This window comes from Delphinus delphis, chromosome 2 (assembly GCF_949987515.2).
Source record: "Delphinus delphis chromosome 2, mDelDel1.2, whole genome shotgun sequence".
NCBI lineage: Eukaryota > Metazoa > Chordata > Mammalia > Artiodactyla > Delphinidae > Delphinus > Delphinus delphis.
The window spans coordinates 15033639-15057108 of record NC_082684.1 but is presented as its reverse complement, the minus strand read 5'-3'; the positions used below and the strand labels follow the sequence as shown (position 1 = coordinate 15057108).

At 45.2% G+C, this 23470-nt stretch overlaps 1 protein-coding gene across 5 annotated transcripts in view; it reads right to left on the bottom strand.

Moving 5' to 3' along the window:
• The window catches only part of FOXN3 (forkhead box N3), a 402468-nt gene that overhangs the window by 107031 nt on the left and 271967 nt on the right, over window positions 1–23470 (bottom strand). For all 5 annotated transcript variants that reach the window (XM_060004071.1, XM_060004072.1, XM_060004074.1 and 2 more), the window contains one exon: window positions 12804–12868. In XM_060004071.1, the coding sequence (XP_059860054.1) occupies window positions 12804–12868 (65 nt within the window). The remainder of the gene's footprint in view (window positions 1–12803; window positions 12869–23470) is intronic.

The window sequence follows — 23470 nt, the reverse complement described above, 5'->3', positions numbered from 1 at the left end:
CTCTCCTTTATCACCAATGAGGCAAGTCTGGTTAAAGTAATGCATTCCACCGACCCCCACTTTGCCAGGAAAGGTGAATGTCATCATTGCCCAAGATCCTGGGCCTCTGCGAAATTACTTAACTTGACCGACACCACCATATGCCCTGAGACCTTGGCACCTGTACACCCGTGGATGATGGCCCTTCTCGTGCAAAGAAAGCTGGAAGAGTCTCAGAGGGGAAGATGTGCACTCAGCCTTTGACCTTCCACTGGATGGCCACGAATACTTGCATATGTGACCTAACGCTTTCTTGTCCATTGACTCGTTTTTTAAAATGGTTGTGCTGTTGTCATGGACAGTTCCTTTCCCCGTCTTTGGGAACTGACCCTGACTTGCAATCTGGAGACCCTTCCATCTCCCCATCCGTCCATGTGCTTCCAAGTGATGCTTCCACCCGCCGTGTAACCCAACCCGCGCCTCCCATTCCTCGGATTACAGTGCTGGTTCCAGGTGGTCATGTGATCCAAGCTGGTCTAATTACAGTGCTGTTCGTAACTTCTTCTGGGAACACTGGGAAAACGCTAGAGTCAAAGTTTGTAGCCCGAGAGGCTGCAGGCAGCCACTTTGTAAATTCAATCTGAGCCTCTCCGAGCCTATTCCCACCAAAGGCAATGCTGAGTTGGGGGACAGAGAGAATAGGTATTATTATTACCACGATCCTACTTTGTTTGTTTAACTCAAGTCACCATCTCCGGAAAGCTCTCCGAGCTCATCTGCTTTCAAATGACAGCCAAACCACTAAGTGGGCCTCCCAGGACAATGGGGAGGTTGGAATTTCACTGACACACAGAAATCATCAGTGATATACATTTAGCTGAATGGATGCTATTCCCTTATCGAGATTCTTTATTAGTTAGGACTCTTGGATGTACACATACACACACAGACAAAAACACCCACGTCAAGCTGGGTCAAGTAAAAGGGAGAATTTATGAGCTCATCTAATCGAACCACAGGAAGGACCGTAGTAGAGTGGTCCCTTGTCTCTGCTTCTTTGCGCTGGTGCCATTTCTTGTACACTGGTCAATTCTATTGATACGTGGAAGGCCTTGTGACGACAGCACATGCTTTAGAGCTCCCATACCCAAGAGAAGAAAGACCAGAGTAGAACTCTGGCCTGGGCTCGGTCACGTGCCTGTCTCTCAACCAATCGCCGAGGCCAGGGAGCTCCTGTAAAAAGTTGGCACCTCTCATTTGTAATATTATGTTGCAATATCATGTTGGGGGAGCGAACAGTGGGCCCCACAAGAGAAGAAAGATGCCACTGATGCCCTGATATGGCTACTGGTACCCATGCCGTCCCCGTGAGCACCCCAATTAGGGCCCACAACAGCTGCAAAAGTTTAAAAGTGAAAACTTCATGCATAATTGTTTCATTTCCCAACCATGGCAAAACTTAAAAAAGGAAGTCTCTCAGTCTGAGAACTATGGTACACACAAATGCTAAATACAGAACTGGCCTTTCTACATGTCACAGGCTTTTGGTCTCTTGTCACAATGTCCTCAGAATCTTGTCCAACGTGTAGGAAATGACTCCACAGCCAAGACACTGGGTTAGAGTAGCCCCACTGGCAGGTGTCATCAGGCACGGACCTGTGGTTCTAACACCTCCCTGCAAGGTGTATCCAATAAGCAGAATGCGGTCATCCTGAGCACGCCGCATAAAAAAAAAAAAAATCACAGCCCAAAAAGGGGCCAACCATGTGTGCTACAGTGACCATGGAGCAGGGGACAAGCTCAACGAGATCCTTTAAACGAAGTTCTAAAGTTCTTTATCACTGCAAGTATGTCTCTCCTTCTTTCTCTCCCTCTCCCTCCTCCCATCTTTGAAACGCGTCTTTGCAAATAGTTCGTATTCTGGCACCATCGAGACACTAAGAGGAAGAAACAGGAATACAGATCACAAACTATTCCAAACCATCCCCAAGGAAACTTCTTTTTCTGTGTCATATTTCTGCAAGATCTTAGTCACTCAAAAGCGTCCGTGAGAACAGCTGGTGAGGGCTCAAGTTCTCCTCCTCCTGTGCATATCTTGTAGACATTTGCCTTCATGTAGCAGGAGCTTCAGAGAGGCTGAAAACAGTCTTAAACATTCCTGAAGATATAACATCAGTTCAACTGGGCAAGGATTTTTTTTTTTTTATGTTGTTGTCTGGGGGTGGAAGGAATTGAAAACCTTAGGAAATCGCAGAAATGCTATCATAAACATAATGAATCCTATTTACTGAACACAATGATCACCAGGCCCTGTGCCAGCCCTGTACATACACGATTGTAATTCTCACAAAATCCCATGAAGCACTACTATCTGTCTTACTGGCTGGAAAGGCTCGAACAATCGGATAAGCTGCTTGAAATCACGCAGCTGGTGGACGGCAGAGGTCGGCCTTTGTACCCAAGACTGGCCAGCACCGAGATCCATACTCTTCTCTCCCAGTCACGCTGCCTCCCCTGGAGGGAAAGTAGTGGCCGTGGCAGCTACACCTGCAGCACCTACTAAGTGCCAGGGACAATACACAGATTGTCATCTAACCTTCACATATAATTATACTCATCTTGCAAGACTGGTATTTTTGCATTTTACAGCAGTTCAAAGAAGTTTACATAACTTTCCCAAAGTCAGACAGCAATTAGGCAGCAAGGCAGGGAATGGATCCAGGAAGGCCTGAATTGAAAACTGAGGTCTTTTATCCTCATACCGTCTTTTGTGGGATGGAAACACCAGAGGAAGAGGGGCAGGGGGTTGGCAGGGGAGTCACATCTACACACACACACACACACCCACACACACACACACACAGCCATACACTCCTGACCTATCACATGCACTGCAGCCAGTACTACCCAGGAGTTCTGAGCCACACCTTTTGGTCGTCAAGGGAACCAAACAAGAACACAAACTTGACCTCTTGCAGTTTACAGGTGGATGCTTTCAAGTTCACTTCTGAAACTGTAATGTGAACATTTCCCTTCGTCTACTCTAAAAAATTCTTCTTCATTGCAAGCCTCTTGGCAATTGTATTGAAATATTTCTAAACTTCCATCCACGCACGGTTAAACAGGACTTCAAGGGGGCTGACTTTTTCAATTGTATTTTAATAAGATTGAGCACTTTGATAAAAGCAGGCTCTGCAGTACAATACGATCCAAAGTTGTCTAATCTTTTTATTTTATCATCTATATGATACAATTTAATAGACAAGGAAAACATTTTTAAATGCTCCAAAAACTAAACTATAAGGAAATATTCCTGTTGCTGAGTTGTAATCTGTGTAAAACTATCTTTATCTCTCTATTTCCTAGTACAAAATTCAGATACACTCAAATAAAATATTCATTCTGTTAAGAATTACGCCCTCTCATTGCATTAATCTTTGAATGACTAATTTCAGGATTTCCCTTTCTCTTTCCTCAGCCTTTAAAATATCTTAAAGTTAGCTGTTTACAATAGTCATGTGAGGGGACAAAAGAAGAAAGGAAGCCTCTTAACTACTCAAACAAAAGAAGACAAGCATTCACTTCCATCTTTTTGTCTCGTCGTTATAAATTGCTTTTAAGCATTATAACTGGATTCTCCCCAGCCCCAGTTTGCAAAACACAGCAGACTGTCTGTCTAAACACCTAAAGTGCAAAGCTGTTTAGAAATACTGATGCCATTTTGAGCCAAAGATGAGTGTGAGTCCAGGTTTCTGATCCTGGCTCTGTGACCTTGAGCAGCACAGTTGCTCCAGGCCTTATTTTTCCCATCTGCAAAACGGGAGTAATTATACCTAAGGCATAAAGCTAACATAGGAATAGTGTAAAGAATATATACAGCCAGACACAAAAGGTCACTTACTGTCTGATTCCATTTATGTGAAACGTCCAGAACAGGCAGGTCCATAGAGACAGAAGATTAGCGGTCGTGCCCCGAAGGCCCTAGTGCCACTTTAATCATCAGAGCCCACAGGTGGCTTTTCTTCAGCCCCATCCATCCCCCCCACGCCCCCACTGGCTTCTCTGCAGAGTGGATGCTCTTGCCCAGTCCCCTCTCTCTGAAACTCTTTCCCTTCATTTCAGTGATTTCCTCCAGTTTCTGACTGAGCGGCTTCTTTGATGCCATGGTTGCTTGCTGTCAGCTGCACTCCTCTTTCTATCACAAATCTAGGTCTTCAACATGGAGCTTTCCCCTCTTCTTCATTCTATAACCCCCTGAAAATCTCATGTAGGCTCGTAACTTCCACGGTCATTTCTGGATTGACAACTTCTAAAACTCCCTCTCCGGCCCTGCCCTCCATCTCCTAAACTCCTGCCCCAGTTTCCACCTTCCTCTGGAAACAGCAGAACCAGCTTGCACCCACCCACCCGGCAGGGGCCTGGCCCAGAGGAAGCGCTCAATGCCAGGTCCCTGGTAAAGCTGGCAGTTCCTGCTGGCTTCCCTACTTCTGTCTACAGGGCCGAGTACAACACTGGATTTTCATGAAAAGGGTTTCTATGGACAATGGTACAGAGACTGGCTGAAATTAAAGTCAGATAGGAAAACACAGGCTATCTGGCTGGTGGAGAGTCCATGTCAGGCTGCAGACACTGGGAAGTTGGGGCAAATCTGGATTCCCAAGAGACAGTGAGGGGCTTCCCTGGTGGCACAGTGGTTAAGAATCTGCCCGCCAATGCAGCGGACACGGGTTCGAGCCCTGGTCTGGGAAGATCCCACATGCCGCGGAGCAACTAAGTCCGTGCATCACAACTACTGAGCCTGCGCTCTAGAGCCTGTGAGCCACAACTACTGAAGCCCACATGCCACAACTACTGAAGCCCACGCGCCTAGAGCCTGTGCTCCGCAACAAGAGAAGGCATCGTGATGAGAAGCCTGCACACCGCAATGAAGAGTAGCCCCCGCTCGCCACAACTAGAGAAAGCCCACACACAGCAACGAAGACCCAACACAGCGAAAAATAAATAAATAAATAATAATAAATTAAGGGGGGAAAAAAAACAGTGAAGGTCAGAATTCTATCAAAGGCTTCTTTTAAAATTGCATTTCCTGAGTCAGACAAAGACAAATACTGTATTACTTACATGTGAAATCTGAAAAATACAACCAGCTAGTGAATATAACAAAAAGAAGCAGACTCGGGTGTAGAGAACAAACCAATGGTTACCAGCGGGGAGAGGAAAGGCGGGAGGGGATTAAGACGTATAAACTATTAGGTACAAAATAAACTACAAGAATATACTGTATAGCACAGGGAATACAGCCAATGCTTTCTAATAACTATAAATGGAGTATAAGCTTTAAATATTGTGAAGCACTATACTGTGCACCTGTAACATATAATATTGTACAACAACTACACTTCAATAAAAAAAACGATGGGGGTAAAAATAAAATAAAACTGCATTTCCTTACAGTTTTTAAGTAACTTAAGAGCATGTTCTCAGTGACCGCACAGAACCTGAGTGATGAGAAGAACAGAGCAGCAGCCGTTTAACTTCACTCGATGGTAAACAAAAATAGGCAGGTGACTTTACTACTGTATTACATAAATATCTTTACAAATAACTCAGGGCAGAACAATAAGACAAACAGGCCAAGAGATAAGAGCTCCTCCGAAAAACCAAAGGGCTTCTGCAGGCCAAACAAAGACAGAAGGCAATTAGCACTGGGGGGAAAGTAGAGAGGTTTTTTTTTTGTTTCCTTTCTGTTATTACTGTTGCTTTTTTTTTTTTTGAAACGGGTGTGCCTGGGGGCAAGAATCAAGAGATTTATGCATTAGGCGGATGCCCTCTTTGCAAAATGGACAAAAGAGTCAGCTTGTGGAGTAGATTAGATGAAAGAAGCCAAAGAGCCCAGAGGCGGCAACCAAATGGGAAAGCAATGTAGGGGAGGGGCAGGGTAAACCGAACAAAGCCTTCAGTCTGTGTGTTGATGGACAGAAAGAAGGAAGCGCCTGGACTAGAGACCCAGGCCACGCAGACACCCTGGTTCCATCAGAAAGGAAACACTGGCGAGGCTGGCAGTGTGCGTGGACATCACGCACAGGAGGGGCTTTTGCTGGGAGACGGCTCCTTTAAGGAATTTTGGAACCTTTCACCCTGAATACACTGGCCAGGATTAACGGGCACAGAGTCAAAGGTTAACTCCACTCCTTATTAAGTGTCTGTGAGGTGCCAGGCCAGGCACTGGACTGGACAAATGTTTCCACGTTCACACCCTCCTTTAATCTCTGCCAAGATTCTGGGGAGCACAACTCGTAGCCCCATTTTACAGACAACTGAAACTGAGGCCCAAGGTCAAACAGCTGGTGCCCAAAGAGAGAGGGATTTAAAGCTGGGCTGCCGTGGTGCTGAATCCGTGCTTTTCTGCGTGGTTATCTATGCACCTGTTGGCTATGTACAACTGTACAGCAAGGGGTATAACTCAGTCTTTGTGAGCTGGGGGAACCTCACAAGGAAGCAGTCCTATTTGAAAGGAATCTGATATAAAGAGTTGAACAAGTTGTCTTTCAGATCCACGTATAAATCCAAAAGGATCCGGGCTATCCCGTCTTTTGCCCTGTTCTGAGAATCAGTAGGCCCAACAAATGGACAAGGGAAATTTTAGCAGAGAAGAGAAATAACACAGGGACACCACGTTCAGAGGATGTTAGCCCTGCTTTCCTAAGATTCATAGTTTTGTAAAATGTTATAATAACTGACTCTGGGAATTTAGCCTGTTCTCAGGGCTTTACTGATATGAATTCATTGAGCCCTATAGGAACCCCATACGGCAAGCATGTTTATTATTACCCCCACAGAGAGGGTTAAGCCAGGTGCCCACGAGGCCAAGATGGGTCCTTTCCAAGTTGTCCAAATCTGTAGTATGTTGCCTCCCTACGATCCACGAGAAAGGGTTTGTTCAAGGGTCAAGATACACCCAGGGAGCCGTCACCCTGTTTCCTCTCCGTGGGCCATCCGCTGACACTGCTGGCTGAAGGTGGCACTGCTCCCGCTGAGCTATGCCTCGAAACCATTTTGACCCACTTTACTATATTTCATTTTTTCTTTTCTTTTTTTTTTTTTGGTCGCAGCATGCAGGATCTTCCCCAACCAAGGATCAAACCTGTGTACCCTGCGGTGGAAGCACGGAGTCTTAAGCACCGGACCACCAGGAAAGTCCTCGACCCACTTTAGAGAAGTTGTTAGTATGGCTCATCAGAGCTGTAATCCACAGGAAACCCCTGCCACTCCTGAGGTCCGCTCCTTAATTCACAGGCAAGAACACGAAACCCTAGGGATGCCTGAGTTTTGCCCAAGGTCAGAGTTTACCAAGTGGCAGAGTTGGGACCACAGCCAGGTCCCCTCACTGGTAATCCAAGGCTCCTTTCCACGAAAACTCGTTTCTGATATACTGACTACTTGCTGCTGAGCCTTTCACAGCCCCAAACACAACCAAAGGGAGGTACTACATACATTTTACCAGAAAAAACCCACTGCGGAGCTGCGGGAGAGGGTAAGGCGTAAGGGTTGTGGAGAGTGGGCGGTACATAATAGGACTCCCAGGAAAGTAAGTGCATGAAGCCGGCCTAGAACTTGGGAAGCTGGCATTCCCCAAAGCAGGTCATCTACTGGGCATAATCAACTTCCTGCATGTGTCACACCAGTGGCGAGCACATCTGTGCGCTCGTGGGGGCAACGTGCATCTGACAGCAGAAGAGCTGGTTTCCTTTCCCCTGTCTGCTCTCGGGCCTGCGGCAGCTCAGTCCTGCTCTGTGCACTGAAAAGGCCTGGAAGGTCTTCTTTCCATTTCATTAGCTCATCCAGGGGGCTGTCAGGAGTGAAAAGAAATAAGCATCTGCTATGCGTGCTAGGGAATTTCTTTGAATTCCACCCCTGCATCCTATGGGAATAGAGTTAATAATAATTAGTGGCCCCATACAGGAGGGATGGAGAGGAGAAAAGTGGAGGGAGGGCCCGGAAGGCTGCCAGGGGGTTGCTAACTGGGCAGGTCTGCATGACCTGTGGTGGCATCAGGGCTTGAGCTGCTTTGCAAGAAGGGTTGGGACGTGTGGTCTGACCCCGGGACGGGCGGTCAGTGGTGGAGGGGCAGTCCCTGGGCCTCCCAGGGAGGTTCCAGCCTAATCCAGTGCCTGACACACAGAGACAAAGACTAATGAAATGCTTGCAGGTGGGGCAGTGTGGGTAGGCCCAGATGGTCAGCTGGCTCAGAGCTGTACAGGCAGCAGCTTCTCTCTGAACAGAACTCCGTGGGGAGCTTGGAGGCCTATAGAGCCTATGAAGGCCAAAGTGGGGCAGACGTGGCGGATCGGATGGGCGGCAGCTCGTAGCAACTCTTAGTAGAAGAAATGATGCGAGCAAGAGCAGCGATGCCATGTGCGGCTGGGGGATGCACCCTCCAGGGGCAGACGCTGAAGGGTCAGACCAGAGGTGAGGAATGTCTTTAATTAGGAATCACTGACTCATTAAAATAATTCATCCAAGGGTGATGTTTAAATAAAGTAACCTAATTTTAAGTTTGATGGGTGAAGGGAATATGTGTGTCTATGTGGCAGAAGGAGAGGGGGGAGTTTGGGGCCAGGGAGTTTGGAAGAAAACTTACAATAGTTTACTCTTCTTTTTTTTTTTTTTTTTTTTTTTTGCGGTACGCGGGCCTCTCACTGTTGTGGCCTCTCCCGTTGCGGAGCACAGGCTCCGGACGCGCAGGCTCAGCTGCCATGGCTCACGGGCCCAGCCGCTCTGCGGCATGTGGGATCCTTCCAGACCGGGGCACGAACCCGTGTCCCCTGCATCGGCAGGCGGACTCTCAACCACTGTGCCACCAGGGAAGCCCAGTTTACTCTTTTAATTAAGAAAATAAGAGATATTATAACCTAAGAAATTTTAAAATGTACTTCACAAGGACAGTCTACTCAATACTCTGTAATGGCCTATATGGGAAAAGAATCTACAAAAGAGTGGCTATGTGTATATGTATAACTGATTCACTTTGCTGTACACCTGAAACTTACACGACATTGTAAATCAACTATACTCTAGTAAAAATTAAAAAAAAAAAGATGGTTAAAAAAATGTATTTCACACACAGAGACTGTCACCAAGACACACAGAGACAGGCAGAGGAGACAGTTGGGGACACCTGTCAGCTGGCCACTCCTGAGGCCTCTGAATAAGCCACACTCAGCTGTTGGGCCCCATCCTGGGTCCCCTTTTAACGAAGGGTTTGTCCCCTTCTGGCAATCAGCTAGGTTACTATTGTACAAGATCTGAAGTGCTCTCTACCCACTGAAACTGCTAACATACTAAAATGTCTCTAGCAGCCTAAATGGCATTTAAAATAAAATAAATACTGTGAATTGATGAAATGACCAATTATGTTAAGTACCCATGCCTGCTGTAATCCAAACCAAATCTTACCCCATTATCCTCAAAACTGCAAGACGATTCAGCAGGCCCTCTTGCCAGTGAATCTGCAAGAACCGAAACCCAGAGGCCGCCCTCAACAGGACCCTGAGTGCTTCCGGTTAATTCTTGCAATTGGTTTTACGCTGGAAAAAAAGAACTATACTACCTCTCTGCTCAACAGCTTATAAAGCAAACAACTATTAGACAATACACATCGGTTCCCCACTGTACCAATTAGGTCATTCTGTTCCACTGATTTCAGGTTTTACCTTCCATTACTTCCTCTTTGGAAATCTCAGCTTTCTTCTGAAAAACATCTTGGAGTGCGTGATGATGTCATTATTCCAAAGTGCCCGCAAAGCCCTCATTTCTGCATCCACCCCATAGAGTCCCCATCGCTCTCTCTACCTGTGGTCCTCTCGTGCCCATGTGCTCTGGTTGTTTCCCTCCTGGCACCACTCCCATCTATTTACTTTTTAAGGCCTTGTACAAGTGTCAACTCTCCCAAGAAGTGACAGGCCCACGTTCCCTCCCTCCTGTCAAAAACAAGGCTCTGTCCTCGAAGGAATGGGGCACATCTGCTCATTTTGCTGCTTTTGGGTTCTTTTAGTCTCAACCCGTAGGGTGACTTCACAGAGCAGGTTCTCCCCGGCCCCGTGCAGTCCGGTTTCGCCAGTTCTGCTTGTGGTCAGGGCCCACGGTCGCAGCTGGGCTTTGCTGGCCGGTTGCTGGGTCCCTGTGTCACTGTGTGACCAAGCTTCACCTACTACCCTGCTTCTAGGAACTGGGTTTTTTAGGGGATCCTCCTGGCCTGCACTCCCAATCCTTGTGGCTGGAACCTATTAACAGAGCTCTTTCCTAGTCTGATTATCTAGACAAACATCCTCCTGCTCGCTTTAGACATAAAGAAAAAATGTGGACATACATTGAAAATACAAAGTATAAAGGTGAGAGTGTGAGCATAAATCAGCTACATTTTCTTCTACTTGATTCTAAACTAAACCTTCCTCTGCCATGACTGGGCAGCTCCCTTCTTTCTATGCCAGTATCTTTACTGTAAAACTTTTGTTCGTGGGCATCAGCAACTTCTTGATAAGCCAGTACTGCCCGCCAGAGGAACACAAGAATATGACACAAATGAACTTATCTATGAAACAGAAGCAGACTCACAGACATAGAGGACAGACGGTGGTTGCCAAGGGGGAGGAGGGGTGGGAGGGGGATGGAATGGGAGTTTGGGATTAGCAGAGGCAAACCATGATACATCGAATGGATATACAACAAGGTCCTATTGTATAGCACAGGGAACTGAATTCAATATCCTGTGATAAACTATAATGGAAAAGAATATAAAAAAGATATATATATATATAAAACTGAATCACTTTGCTGTACAGCAGAAACTGACACAACATTGTAAATCAACTATACATCAATAAAATAAAGTTAAAAAAATAATAATTCAGAAGAACACACACAGAGTTTAAAAAACCTTATTACAATGTAAGTGTCTCGTGAACCCTCTATACAGATACAGCAAATGCAGAAACACAACAGGAAAAAAAACATTAGCAAATCCCCACCCACACTCCAGAATTCTCACCACGATACTTCTGATTTTAACATGTACATAAAAAGTAAATGGGATGTATTGAATTGGATGTGGATTCAAGAAGCATCTGAAATCTGTAATAATTTAGTTCTCAATGCCTAGAGTAATTAGGAGAATGGTTAACCCTATGAGAAAAGAAAAAAAGTCTACCACCCATGAGACAGAATCTCATGGTGAAATCACTCAATTTCATAAACCTTACCAATTTTTCCCTCATGCTTCTGTCCTGCAGAAATAACCCAAAACTAACATGCTTAGAGCAAATCTTCCCTAATGTGGAACTTAATGAATAAAAATCCTATAAGAAAATGCTCTAGGTAAATAAAATGCCTTTTGTGAAAATAATCCAACCATGAATGATATTCATACCATTGCTACAGATCTAGAGGAAAAATAAGGATGCACATAACTTTGAAATCCACTTGCAAAAACCCAAAGGCTCCTCATAATAGGTCTCCATTTACACTTTCTGAAGGGAGAACAGAATAGACTTTTTTAAAATTATGTATTAATTTTTGAGAGTGGAGGGAGTTCCCTTTTTTTCTTAAATATTTAGGATATTTATGATGGTCATTAAAATTAGGATTAATCAGACCTACCTACCTAAATTTCACCCGGACCAAGCAAAGATGTAAAGGAATTCTGAAGTTCCCGATTTCACAGGCTATTAAAAAGACAACATACAATTGTATGGCCTTGAAAACAATAGCACAAATGTGATGACATCTCTCACAATTGTTTGAGCTACTCTGGAAACCTGAAGATAAATGCCTCTTTTCTTAGCTACATATATATCCTACTCCTTCACACACATGGCTGGCCCCGGGCGTGTAACTTTTAGGGAAAAGAGGCGTAACAGCTCTAAACCAACCAAGATGCACTGAAACTCCTCACCCTAAGCCCAGTACAGTTTCAAAGCTCTTGGCAAAACCAAATCCATCTGCTTTGGGCCAGTTGTGCCACTCTGACACCCAGCCAATCAAGAGAGGCTAATGAGGAAGGGAAGTCAGAAGACACTTGGGGGCCAGCCAATTCCAGCTGATCTGCAGAGCAGACATCTCCCCAAAGTACTTTCTCCAAGTAGTTAGAGTGCATCTCATTGCTATTTTTAGCTCTGTGTTCTTCTTCGACTTTGGCCATTTTTAAAGAAACTTGACAGCAAAAGTAGAGATGAAAGGCGGTTTGAATTCCTTGAGTGCATTGGACAGGAAGTCGCGCAAGGCAGCTGAGGATGGACTGGACAGCAGAAAGAATGCCCCCCTGCAAATGACGCCTGCAGGGATGAGGGAGGGCGTCTGAACTCTGAGCCTCAGAACAAACCGCAGTCACCCTTCCAGGCACACGTGGACGTCAGGGTACAGCAAGCAACAGGTGGATCTCCACGATGACCCAAGTGCCAGAACACCCCCAGCATTCCTCACAGCCCAGGCACTGGAAATCCGCGATAGGGTTTGATTTTACCAGTCCAATTGATGCTATCGTTGCATCCTAACTGCCACGTAATTCCAATTTCACCAAAGCAAGCCGACCACTTCTGGAATCTGACCAGTGACAACAGACCAAAGAAGCCGTCTTATCTCAGATTAACAGTTCATATCAACCAGGAGACGTCAGTAGGAAGAAATAAAGAGAACTGGACAAACAGAGCCATCCCACAGCAGTCACAGAGGGCCCGCTCTGCAGCAGACAGAACTCTCCCGACAGACACCAGGAGCGAAGGAGTAGTGTGGGGATGGGGGAGGGGGAGGGGGGGCTGTCAGAGACCTACCTTGTAGAAGGGCTCCATTTCTCTTGAAGAAGGTGCTGCCCGGCCAGAGGGGTGGACCTGATGTGCTGAAACAGAAGAGAAACCAGCGTGAGGGCGAGCTTGTCTACACTCACTCAGCAGCACTCAGAAAACAACGCTTCCTCCAAACACATCCTTCAAAATGGCCTCAGGACACTTTCTCAATTACGCATTATTTACACCCTCTGAAAATGTATCTTTAAAAACCGTTAGTCTTGTTTTATGATGAATGGGCTTCATATTTCAACGTGCATAACCCGTCCATGTGGGTATTCAGGTTACTGTCCTAACCCTGCTCCCTCTTGGGCACTGAAATCGTCTGCAGGTAAACAAAATGGCCACATCAGATGCTCAACATCATAGCTTATAACTTCCGCTAATTTCTTCATAATTTTATGACTTTATGAGGCAAAGAACTCCCATCCATGTCTTCTGAGATCAGCAGGTTTTTCACCACTTCCTAGTGCCACCTGCCCATTATAAATGCGAGCTTGCCTTTCCTGGCTTTTCTACCACCAAATTCTTATTATACAGATATGACCTTGATCAACTCCCTCCCTCCCGTCTTCTTGTTTCATATCCCGTTTTCAATTCCTTGGCTTAAAATGTTGCACCCCATATCCCATAAAACACTTTTCAGATATGTTACCACTCACAGTCCTGTAACAGGAGAGGCAAGAAAAGACGAAAGATTAATGTATCACAATGACACTTTACTACATTTATAGACAAGCATTTTCACTGTTTTAAGACACCCAGTGAAAAACTTTATAACCAAGCCGGTCTTGGAGTAGAAAGGAGGTGATTCTAAATCAAGGATTGGTTTAGATTAATGTTAGAAAGCACTTAGTCAAAATTGTTCCTACAGCCAGCCCAACAGGCAGCATAAATTACTTTCTCCAAGATAGAACGTGGCAAATGATACCGGTTAATGCATCATCAATCACCTTCAGCGTTAAAAAAAATTAAAAAGTTGGTCTAAATGATAAGTTTGTAAGTTTGGCAAACACGGACACACACACACAGAATAAGAAATCTGAAGGACTACCTGATGAATGTTTCTAGAGTCCATCAGGGTCTCTAGTGATGCAGGGGAACAATACTGTTAACAAGGAAAAATGCCAGTGACACATTCTGTTGACCAACGTTTCGTCCCCAGAGGTACAAAGAGCACACCAGGTATGGGGACATGTTACATGGCTGGTGAGGCGTAGAGAAGGAGGAAGAAAAGTGCTACAGCACACAAATACATCAAAATAATGTCAAACGTGTCAGAAAACGCACAGAATGAACCTTGATGTAAATGATAAAACTTTTGTTTTATTGTGGTTCGGATCCACTCTACTCAGAGTAAGTGAGGATAATGCATCTCAGCTATGGCTTTTCCTGCAGCCCTGATCCTCAGCTCCGGCTGCTGTGGCCTCTGAGTGGCCAGGAGTTGCGCAGGACAGCAGGAGATCTGGCCGGGGTCTCAGGGCTGCAGGATGATGGCAGCAAGCTGAGTTCTCTTCTGTGTGATTCCTGTCCTATTCCGATTCGAGGCTGTTAAGGCTCATAGCTGCATGAAGAATAATGTGTGTTAAAATGCTTAAGATTATCTTTTAACAACCCCAGCCAGCTCCTGAGATCTCACCATCTGATTTTTATAAGAAAGCAGGAAATAGCCAGCTGGCTGTGGCCAACGCTGAATCACCTGATTTCTAAAGATACTTAAAAACTGAGGAGTTCACAATAGAGGAGTTGGCGCTTCTGGAGAATTCGATAATTGACTATTACTGCAGGAGCCTGAATATCTAGCTTACTTCCCTCCAAATCTCCTCTTCATTCTGACCTTGATTTGCCTGAAAACTGAGTAGACGCCAGGGATGGAGTAAACGTGGGGAACGGAGGACGGGTAAATCCAGTGGTGTAGATAAGGAAAATTCTCTGTACGATAGAAATCTACTTCAAGATTTCTACAACATCCTTTGAATGTACCTAAGTCACCGATCGCTATTCCGCTCGTTCTGCTGTGCTGCCGGTGTAATCCACACTCTCACAGTGGAGACAGATCTGGAGTGGCCCACCTACCCGCTCTGATGTAGCCCCTGTTGTGACTGATGCATTCACCTGGGGGCTCGATTCCTGCCATGCTAATTGCAAAGCTTTTGAGCTCACTGGCCCCATATTCTACACTCTTCTTTGGTATGGTCCCTCCAAGTGACATCTTCTAACTGTTAGGAGATTCAAGGATTTATTAAGAGCTTGTTGAAAACTGTGCTTGGACATGGAGAGAAAAATTAGAAGCCATATTTTATGGCCTCTAGGAGCTTACTGTCATACTTAGCTAGCTCCAACCTCTTGTGACTCTATCTAAAGAGACTAGAAATGCGTGTGGAAAGGCCAACGGTTATGGCCCTAGTGGCTACAGGTTGGGGAGAGAGCAAACTGATTTTTTTCCTCCATCTGGAGATATCCCTGGCTCACCGGGCTTTAAAGCTCAAAGTTAGCTTTTAAAAAGTATATAAAATTACTTAAAAATGTATAGCAACCACAGTAATTCAGAGAAGCTAGTGGTCGAGGTCTCTGTGGGAGTATCTCAGGCCACTCTGGAAACCACTCATTTGTGTGGCAAATCAAGGAGGGGAGGGTGGGTGGTCTGTGCAGAGCAGGATGGGGGACTCGCCACACTCAAGTCACCTAAACGCCAGTGAACTTGTAAATAGTCACTGCCATGGGAAGTGGCCACTAGGGCCCCCTTCAACCTACCAGAGTGGGTTTTAATCACGTTACAATGGTGCTCACACTGCTTGAAGACAGGATACCACATTACCATGTACAGAGCACAGTGATCAACACTTTTCCGTGGGATCCTCCGATCCCATGAGAGGGCAAGGCAGAACCCACTGTCCCCATTCTTCAGGTGATGGAGGGACTTGTCCAAGTCATCACACGGCTGGTCAGTGATCAGCCCAAGACCAGCCCACTGTACCACAAAGACACACGTCAACAGCCCCGATTTCATTTCTCATCGTCCAGCTTTCTCTTCCAGTCTTTCGGCACCAAACCCTTAGCTATCCTCCTCCACGGAAGAAGGCTGTGGACGGTATTTCACTAGGAATCTCTCCAAGACAAAATCCCAGGCTAGAAAAAGCAATCAGGCTCACCAGATGCGAAAAACAGACACGTGGGCTCATATCAGCAGAAACAATATAACGCTGGTTTCACAACTGTCTCACTTCAGTAACGCTCTAACAAAATCTCATGACCTTCAGCACCAGAAGCCAAACCCACGTGTGGCAAAGGAAGTCGAGCAACAGGTTAAGAGGGCCTGGCCTGCCAGCAAAGGCAGTTTGTCAACTGGCATTTGAGAACATTGATCCAGCTGATCATTAAGACCAGAGCTGAGCCAGCAAATCCCAAGGGAAGTGCCCTACCATCCCACCAGCACCTGCCAGAGACTCAGAGCTCTGTCTCTCCCTGGGCCTCACACACTCAGCTGCAGTTCTTCCAGCTCCCAAGGGGACACTGTAGGTCAACAGGTCGTCCGGCCCTAAGGTGGCTCTTGGCATAATGATGCCATCTGTCATGCGACACCCATGAGCTGCCATCATTGTCAGAACCGGATGAACTCTAACCAAGACCCTGGGAGGTTCTGGCAAGATCCACACCTGTTTTCACCAGCCTGGACTTTCTGTGAGTCTAAGAAAAGAAAATTAGTTAAAGTACTTCTCTTCTAAGTACTTTTTAAAAAGTACTTTTTGTCTAAGAACCCGGCTGCCAAATGTGAACGGGTTGATCTGAAAGAGAGAACAGGGTACTGTAACACGGATGAACCCCAAGGACATCATGCTAAGTGAAATACACCAGTCACAAAAGGACAAATTTCAAGTTCATAGAGACAGAGTAGAAGGGGAGTTCCCAGAGGCTGGAGGGAGGGGGGAGTAGGGAGTTGTTTAGTGGGTACAGAGTTGCAGTTGTGTAAGTTGAAAAGAGTTATGGGGGTTGGTTACCCAGTAATGTGAATGTGCTTAACACTACTGAACTGTACACTTAAACGGCTAAGATGGTATATTTTATGTTATGTGCATTTTACTACCACAACAAAAAATTTTTACTGTAAAATGATAGAGGGAGAGAGAGGGAGAGAGAGGGAGAGGGAGAGAGAGAGAGAGAGAGAGAGAGAGAGAGAGAGAGAGAGAGAGAGAGAGAGAATGAATACAGGAAGGACCCCGGAAGAAGTGAATCAAAGTCTAAAGAGTTTTGGGCAGTGAAAGATCAACCTACATGCTGCGTTTCTGAAGGTCCCCTGCAGTTAGCATCTCTGCCAGAGTGGCCCAAAGTACACTAAACAACAGAAAGGGATGTGGTGAGACCAGCCTATCCTAACCTGGTCCTTACAGAGGCCAGAGCTTGCCTGGTAGTCTTCAGGCAGCTGAGCAGATCTCTGACGTATTCTTAGCACTAGAAACAATGCGAAGGCAGTCCCCTTGGATGTGTGAAATCTACCATCAGACTGTGTTTCTCCAGGAATAAAACAGTCAAAGCAGTTGTAATGAAGGGGGAAATTCCCGAAAAAATACTTGGAATTCTACTGTTAATTCTAACTGTGGATTGATCAACAGAATGTCATAGAAAAACAAATACGACCTACACCACATACTAACACAGACACGCTGGGTGAAAGATGCCAGTCTTGAAGTTTGGAATGCAGGAATCAGACGTGTGTGAGATGGTCTCAAGTTTCACAAAACACCCTTCATAATTTGAGACGCATCACTAAAGAGTCCAGCTGAAAGTTCAGAAATCTCAGGGACTTTTACAACCTTCCATACAAAACCGGACTATACTGACATTCAAAGAGATCTCAGTGGGCACCTGGCTCCATCCGAGTTGTGGTGGGGACAGCACAAGATTTGGACTCAAGGAATTTGTCTGTTGAAAACACAAGCTGAGGGCTTCCCTGGAGGCGCAGTGGTTAAGAGTCCGCCTGCCGATGCAGGGGACACGGGTTCGTGCCCCGGTCCGGGAAGATCCCACATGCCGCGGAGCAGCTGGGCCCGTGAGCCATGGCCGCTGAGCCTGCGCATCCGGAGCCTGTGGTCCTCAATGGGAGAGGCCACAACAGTGAGAGGCCCGCGTACCGCAAAAAAAAAAAAAAAAAACACAAGATGAAAACAGGTCTCAATTCCACTCCTACAAACAGGGAGCAGTTACAGCATGTAGTGCTGGAGAATTAAATGAGATGATGCATGTACAAAGGACACTCTGTGAACTGCAAATATCCCAGTGGTTGTCTTGATTACAAGAAAACTGCAGTTCAGAGAAGTTAAATGATGTGCTCGGTGCCAACACTTCCTCCTACATCCTGTGGACTCTCCCCGTTAGGCTCTTGGCTTCACTTCTGTGACAGAAGAGCTAACCACACCTTCATCTTCCTCTTCCCCTTAAGGATGCTTTGAGATCATCTCATTTGCAAACGTTCCTCCACCCGAAGTAGCAATGAACACTTTCTAAAAATCAATAGGCTGGAAGAAGCAGCTTCACGATGCCACCTACTCCAAAGAAAGCTAAAAAAAAGACAGCTCTGCCCAGAATCCTGCATAGATCCAAACTATTAAGTACGGCTGCCCACAGTGACCTTTCAGGGTCAGGCAATCAAGAGGCAGAAGAGACCAGGTGGAAACGTATCAGGACTGGCCAATTTTCAGAGGCTGACAATTACTGGGAAGGCATTACTGGAGTGATCAGACAATAACCAGCAAGGACCACAAAAGCCACAACGGAGAGTGTGGCAAGATCTCTCTGAAGGCAAAACTCGGATCCTGGTAAGAAATGGAACGGCTTTGTCACCTTCGCCAATGTTAAGACTGGAGCACTGGGAGATTGGGATTGACATATATACACTAATATGTATAAAATGGATAACTAATAAGAACCTGACGTATAAAAAAATAAAGTTAAATTTAAAATTTTTTTAAAAAGACTGGAGACTCATCCTGTCTCCAACCGGATCAACCCGCAAAGCATTCCTGTGTACCCATCACAGCCAAGGGTACGCTAGGCTGCAGCGGATGGGGGGGAACGGCTGCGAGACTCAGACAGGGCTGGCTGCTCTGGAGCAAGAGCTACTGGGCGATTTTAAACACATCAATAATGTTCCACAGAGTATGCTATGAAGTTTAGGGTTTCCCTCCTCAGACACGTTTGAGATGTGCTGCTGACCTGTGACAGGGTTTCTCAACCTTGGCACTGCTGACCTTTGGGGCTGGATCATCTTTGTGGTGGGGGCTGTCCCGTGGGTGCTAGGGTGTTCGGCAGCCTCCCTGGCCTCTACCCACTAGATCCCAGCACCAACCCTCCCCAGTTGTAACAAATAAAAATGTCTCCAGAAACTACCATGTGTCCTCTGGGAGATAAAATGGCCCCCAGCCAAGAACCATTACCCGATGGTCAGCAACCCGACTAAGCTGCCCTCACTCTTCTCTCCACTCGCCAAGTCCCAACACCCCCCCTCCCCGCTCCATACCTCGTCAGGCAAAAACGTCACCTCCTCTTTTCTAAAACCAAAGCCATTCCTCACAAGCTCACTCACCCTCCGTTATTTCTACCTGTGTCTGCACCTTCTTCTTTGCCAAAGCAACACCCCTACTGCCCTCTTTTCCTCTGGCATCTTTCCTCCTGCCATTATCCCTTGTCTCCCCTCACCTCCCCCTTCCAGGACTTCTTAGCTGACCCATCATCCAACATCACCTAGTGTCCAAATGCTCCTTTTGGCCCCCATGACCCTGCCATGCACTCACCAAGCACAGGAGCTGGGCGACAGTGCCCGACCTCCGCTCTTCTGCGTCATGGTGTCCCCGGACTGGCTGCGATCCCCTCACGTCTGGGTCATCAGAAGCCCCTAAGTCACCCCGCCATTCAGGGCTAAGGGCCTTGATGGCTCTACAGCTCCTCTCCCCTGCCCACTCTGTGCCCGCCCACATGCACGCATATGAGAGGCTTACTTTATTATTTTTTTTTTCTAATTACATAAACTATCACTTTTGACATTATCTCTTTAAAATCCTTTCCAAGTTTAGCCTCACAACACCCAGCTAGCCTGGCTCTCCTCCTCCCACTCTCCTTTCTATGAAATCTGCTAGCTCTCTGTCCAGCCTTACCCCCATAATGATGGGTATTCCTGGAGTTGTAGCCCTCTCTTCTTCTCTATTCATTCTCCTTTGTTAGGAGAGTTCATAAACTCCTGGGGAATCTGGCTTTTCCAATTCTGTATCTCGAGCTGATCTTGCCTCCAGACTCTGGAATGTATTTCTGGCTGCATCCCCCCAGGCCACATCAATTCAAATGAGGGAGCCAGTTTCCCACCTCTGTTTCCCCTGCTGGTCCCCACGGGCACTTTCCACACTGCCCTGGATTTCTCAGTGTGTCTATTGGTTCTCTAGGGCTGTCATAACAAAGTACCACAGATAAGTATCTTAAAACAATAGAAATTTCTTCTCTCCCAGTTGTGGAGGTTAGGAGTCCAAAGTCAAGGATGGTTCCTTCTAAGGGCTTTAAGTGAGAATCTGTTCTATGCCGCTCCCCTAGCTTCCGGTGGTTGCAGGCAATCCTTGGCCTTCCCTGGCTTATATATGCATCACCCTGTCTCTGCCTTCATGTTTATATGGCATTCTCCCTATGTGTGCTTTCTGTGTTCAAATTCCTCCTTTTGATATTGGCTTAGGAGTCCACCCTACTGCAGTATGACCTCATCTTCACTAACAACTGCAATGACCATATTTCCAAATGAGATCATATTCTGGAGTGCTGGGTGTTAGGACCTAACATCAATATATGAAGTTTTGGAGGGGACAACTCAGCCGAACACAGTGTCTGTGATTGTCTCCCTTTACACACGGTGCACTCACACTCCCTGACACACTGCGACATCTGAGTCTGTCTTCTCCTAAATCCCTACCACCTACGGCAATGCTTGGAACTTGGCTGGTACCTGTCAATGCTTGTTGAAAGAATACAAGTTACCAATTAATTTAACTCAGCATTCCTCAAAAAAAGAAAAGAAAATGACCCAGCTTGTGGTGATTGCCTGTAAAATGTTCAAGTTAAAAACGCTGGTGCTCATGGAACATTCTACAGGATAGATCATATCTTGGGTCACAAATCAAGCCTTGGTAAATTAAAGAAAATTGAAATCTTATCAAGTGTCTTTTCCGACCATAATGCTGTTAAGACTAGATATCAATTACAGGAAAAAATCTTTATAAGATACAAACACATGGAAGCTGAACAATACACTACTTAATAACAAAGAGATCATTGAGGCAATCAAAAAATACCTAGAAACAAATAATAATGAAAACACAACGACCCAAAACCTATGGGCTGCAGCAAAAGCAGTTGTAAGAGGGAAGTTTATAGCCATACAATCCTACCTCAAGAAACAAGAAACATCTCAAATAAACAATCTAACCTTACACCTAAAGCAATTAGAGAAAGAAGAACGAAAAAAACCCACAGTTAGTAGAAAGAAAGAAATCATAAAGATCAGAGCAGAAATAAATGAAAAAGAAATGAAGGAAACGATAGCAAAGATCAATAAAACTAAAAGCTGGTTCTTTGAGAAGATAAACAAAATTGATAAACCATTAGCCAGACTCATCAAGAAAAAAAGGGAGAAGACTCAAATCAACAGAATTAGAAATGAAAAAGGAGAAGTAACAACTGACACTGCAGAAATAGAAAGGATCATGAGAGATTACTACAAGAAACTATATGCCAATAAAATGGACAACCTGGAGAAAATCGGCAAATTCTTAGAAAAGCACAACCTTTCGAGACTGAACCAGGAAAAAATAGAAAATATAAACAGACCAATCACAAGCACTGAAATTGAGACTGTGATAAAAAATCTCCCAACAAGGGCTTCCCTGGTGGCGCAGTGGTTGAGAGTCTGCCTGCCGATGCAGGGGACACGGGTTCGTGCCCCGGTCCGGGAAGATCCCACATGCCGCGGAGCGGCTGGGCCCGTGAGTCATGGCCGCTGAGCCTGTGCGTCTGGAGCCTGTGCTCCGCAACGGGAGAGGCCACAAGAGTGAGAGGCCCGCGTACCGCAAAAAAAAAAAAAATCTTCCAACAAACAAAAAGCCCAGGACCAGATGGCTTCCCAGGCGAATTCTATCAAACATTTAGAGAAGAGCTAACACCTATGCTTCTCAAACTCTTCCAAAATATAGCAGAGGGAGAAACACTCCAAAACTCATTCTACGAGACCTCCATCACCCTGATACCAAAACCAGACAAAGATGTCACAAAGAAAGAAAACTACAGGCCAATATCACTGATGAACATAGATGCAAAAATCCTCAACAAAATACTAGCAAACAGAATCCAACAGCACATTAAAAGGATCATATACCATGATCAAGTGGGGTTTATCCCAGGAATGCAAGAATTCTTCAAATACGCAAATCACTCAATATGATACACTCTATTAACAAACTGAAGGAAAAAAACATATGATCATCTCAATAGATGCAGAAGAAGCTTTGGACAAAATTCAACACCCATTCATGATAAAAACCCTCCAGAAAGCAGGCATAGAGGGAACTTACCTCAACATAATAAAGGCCATATACGACAAACCCACAGCCAACATAGTTCTCAATGGTGAAAAACTGAAACCATTTCCACTAAGATCAGGAACAAGACAAAGTTGCCCACTCTCACCACTATTATTCAACATAGTTTTGGAAGTTTTAGCCACAGCAATCAGAGAAGAAAAAGAAATAAAAGGAATCCAAATCGGAAAAGAAGAAGTAAAGCTGTCATTGTTTGCTGATGACATGATTCTATACATAGAGAATCCTAAAGACTCTACCAGAAAACTACCACAGCTAATCAATGAATTTGGTAAAGTAGCAGGATACAAAATTAATGCACAGAAATCTCTTGCATTCCTATACACTAATGATGAAAAATCTGAAAGAGAAATTAAGGAAACACTCCCATTTACCATTGCAACAAAAAGAATAAGATACCTAGGAATAAACCTACCTAGGAGACAAAAGACCTGTATGCAGAAAACTATAAGACAGTGATGAAAGAAATTAAAGATGGTACAAACAGATGGAGAGATATACCATGTTCTTGGATTGGAAGAATCAACATTGTGAAAATTTCACAATTTGCGTGGAAACACAAAAGACCCCGAATTGCCAAAGCAATCTTGAGAAAGAAAAATGGAGCTGGAGGAATCAGGCTCCCTGACTTCAGAGTATACTACAAAGCTACAGTAATCAAGACAGTATGGTACTGGCATAAAAACACAAATCTAGATCAATGGAACAGGATAGAAAGCCCAGAGATAAACCCATGCACATATGGTCACCTTATCTTTGATAAAGGAGGCAAGAATATACAATGGAGAAAAGACAGCCTCTTCAATAAGTGGTGCTGGGAAAACTGGACAGCTACATGTAAAAGAATGAAATTAGAACACTCCCTAACACCATACACAAAAATAAACTCAAAATGGATTAAAGGCCTAAATGTAAGGCCAGACGTCATAAAACTCTTAGAGGAAAACATAGGCAGAACACTGTATGACATAAATCACAGCAAGATACATTTTGACCCACCTCTTAGAGAAATGGAAATAAAAACAAAAA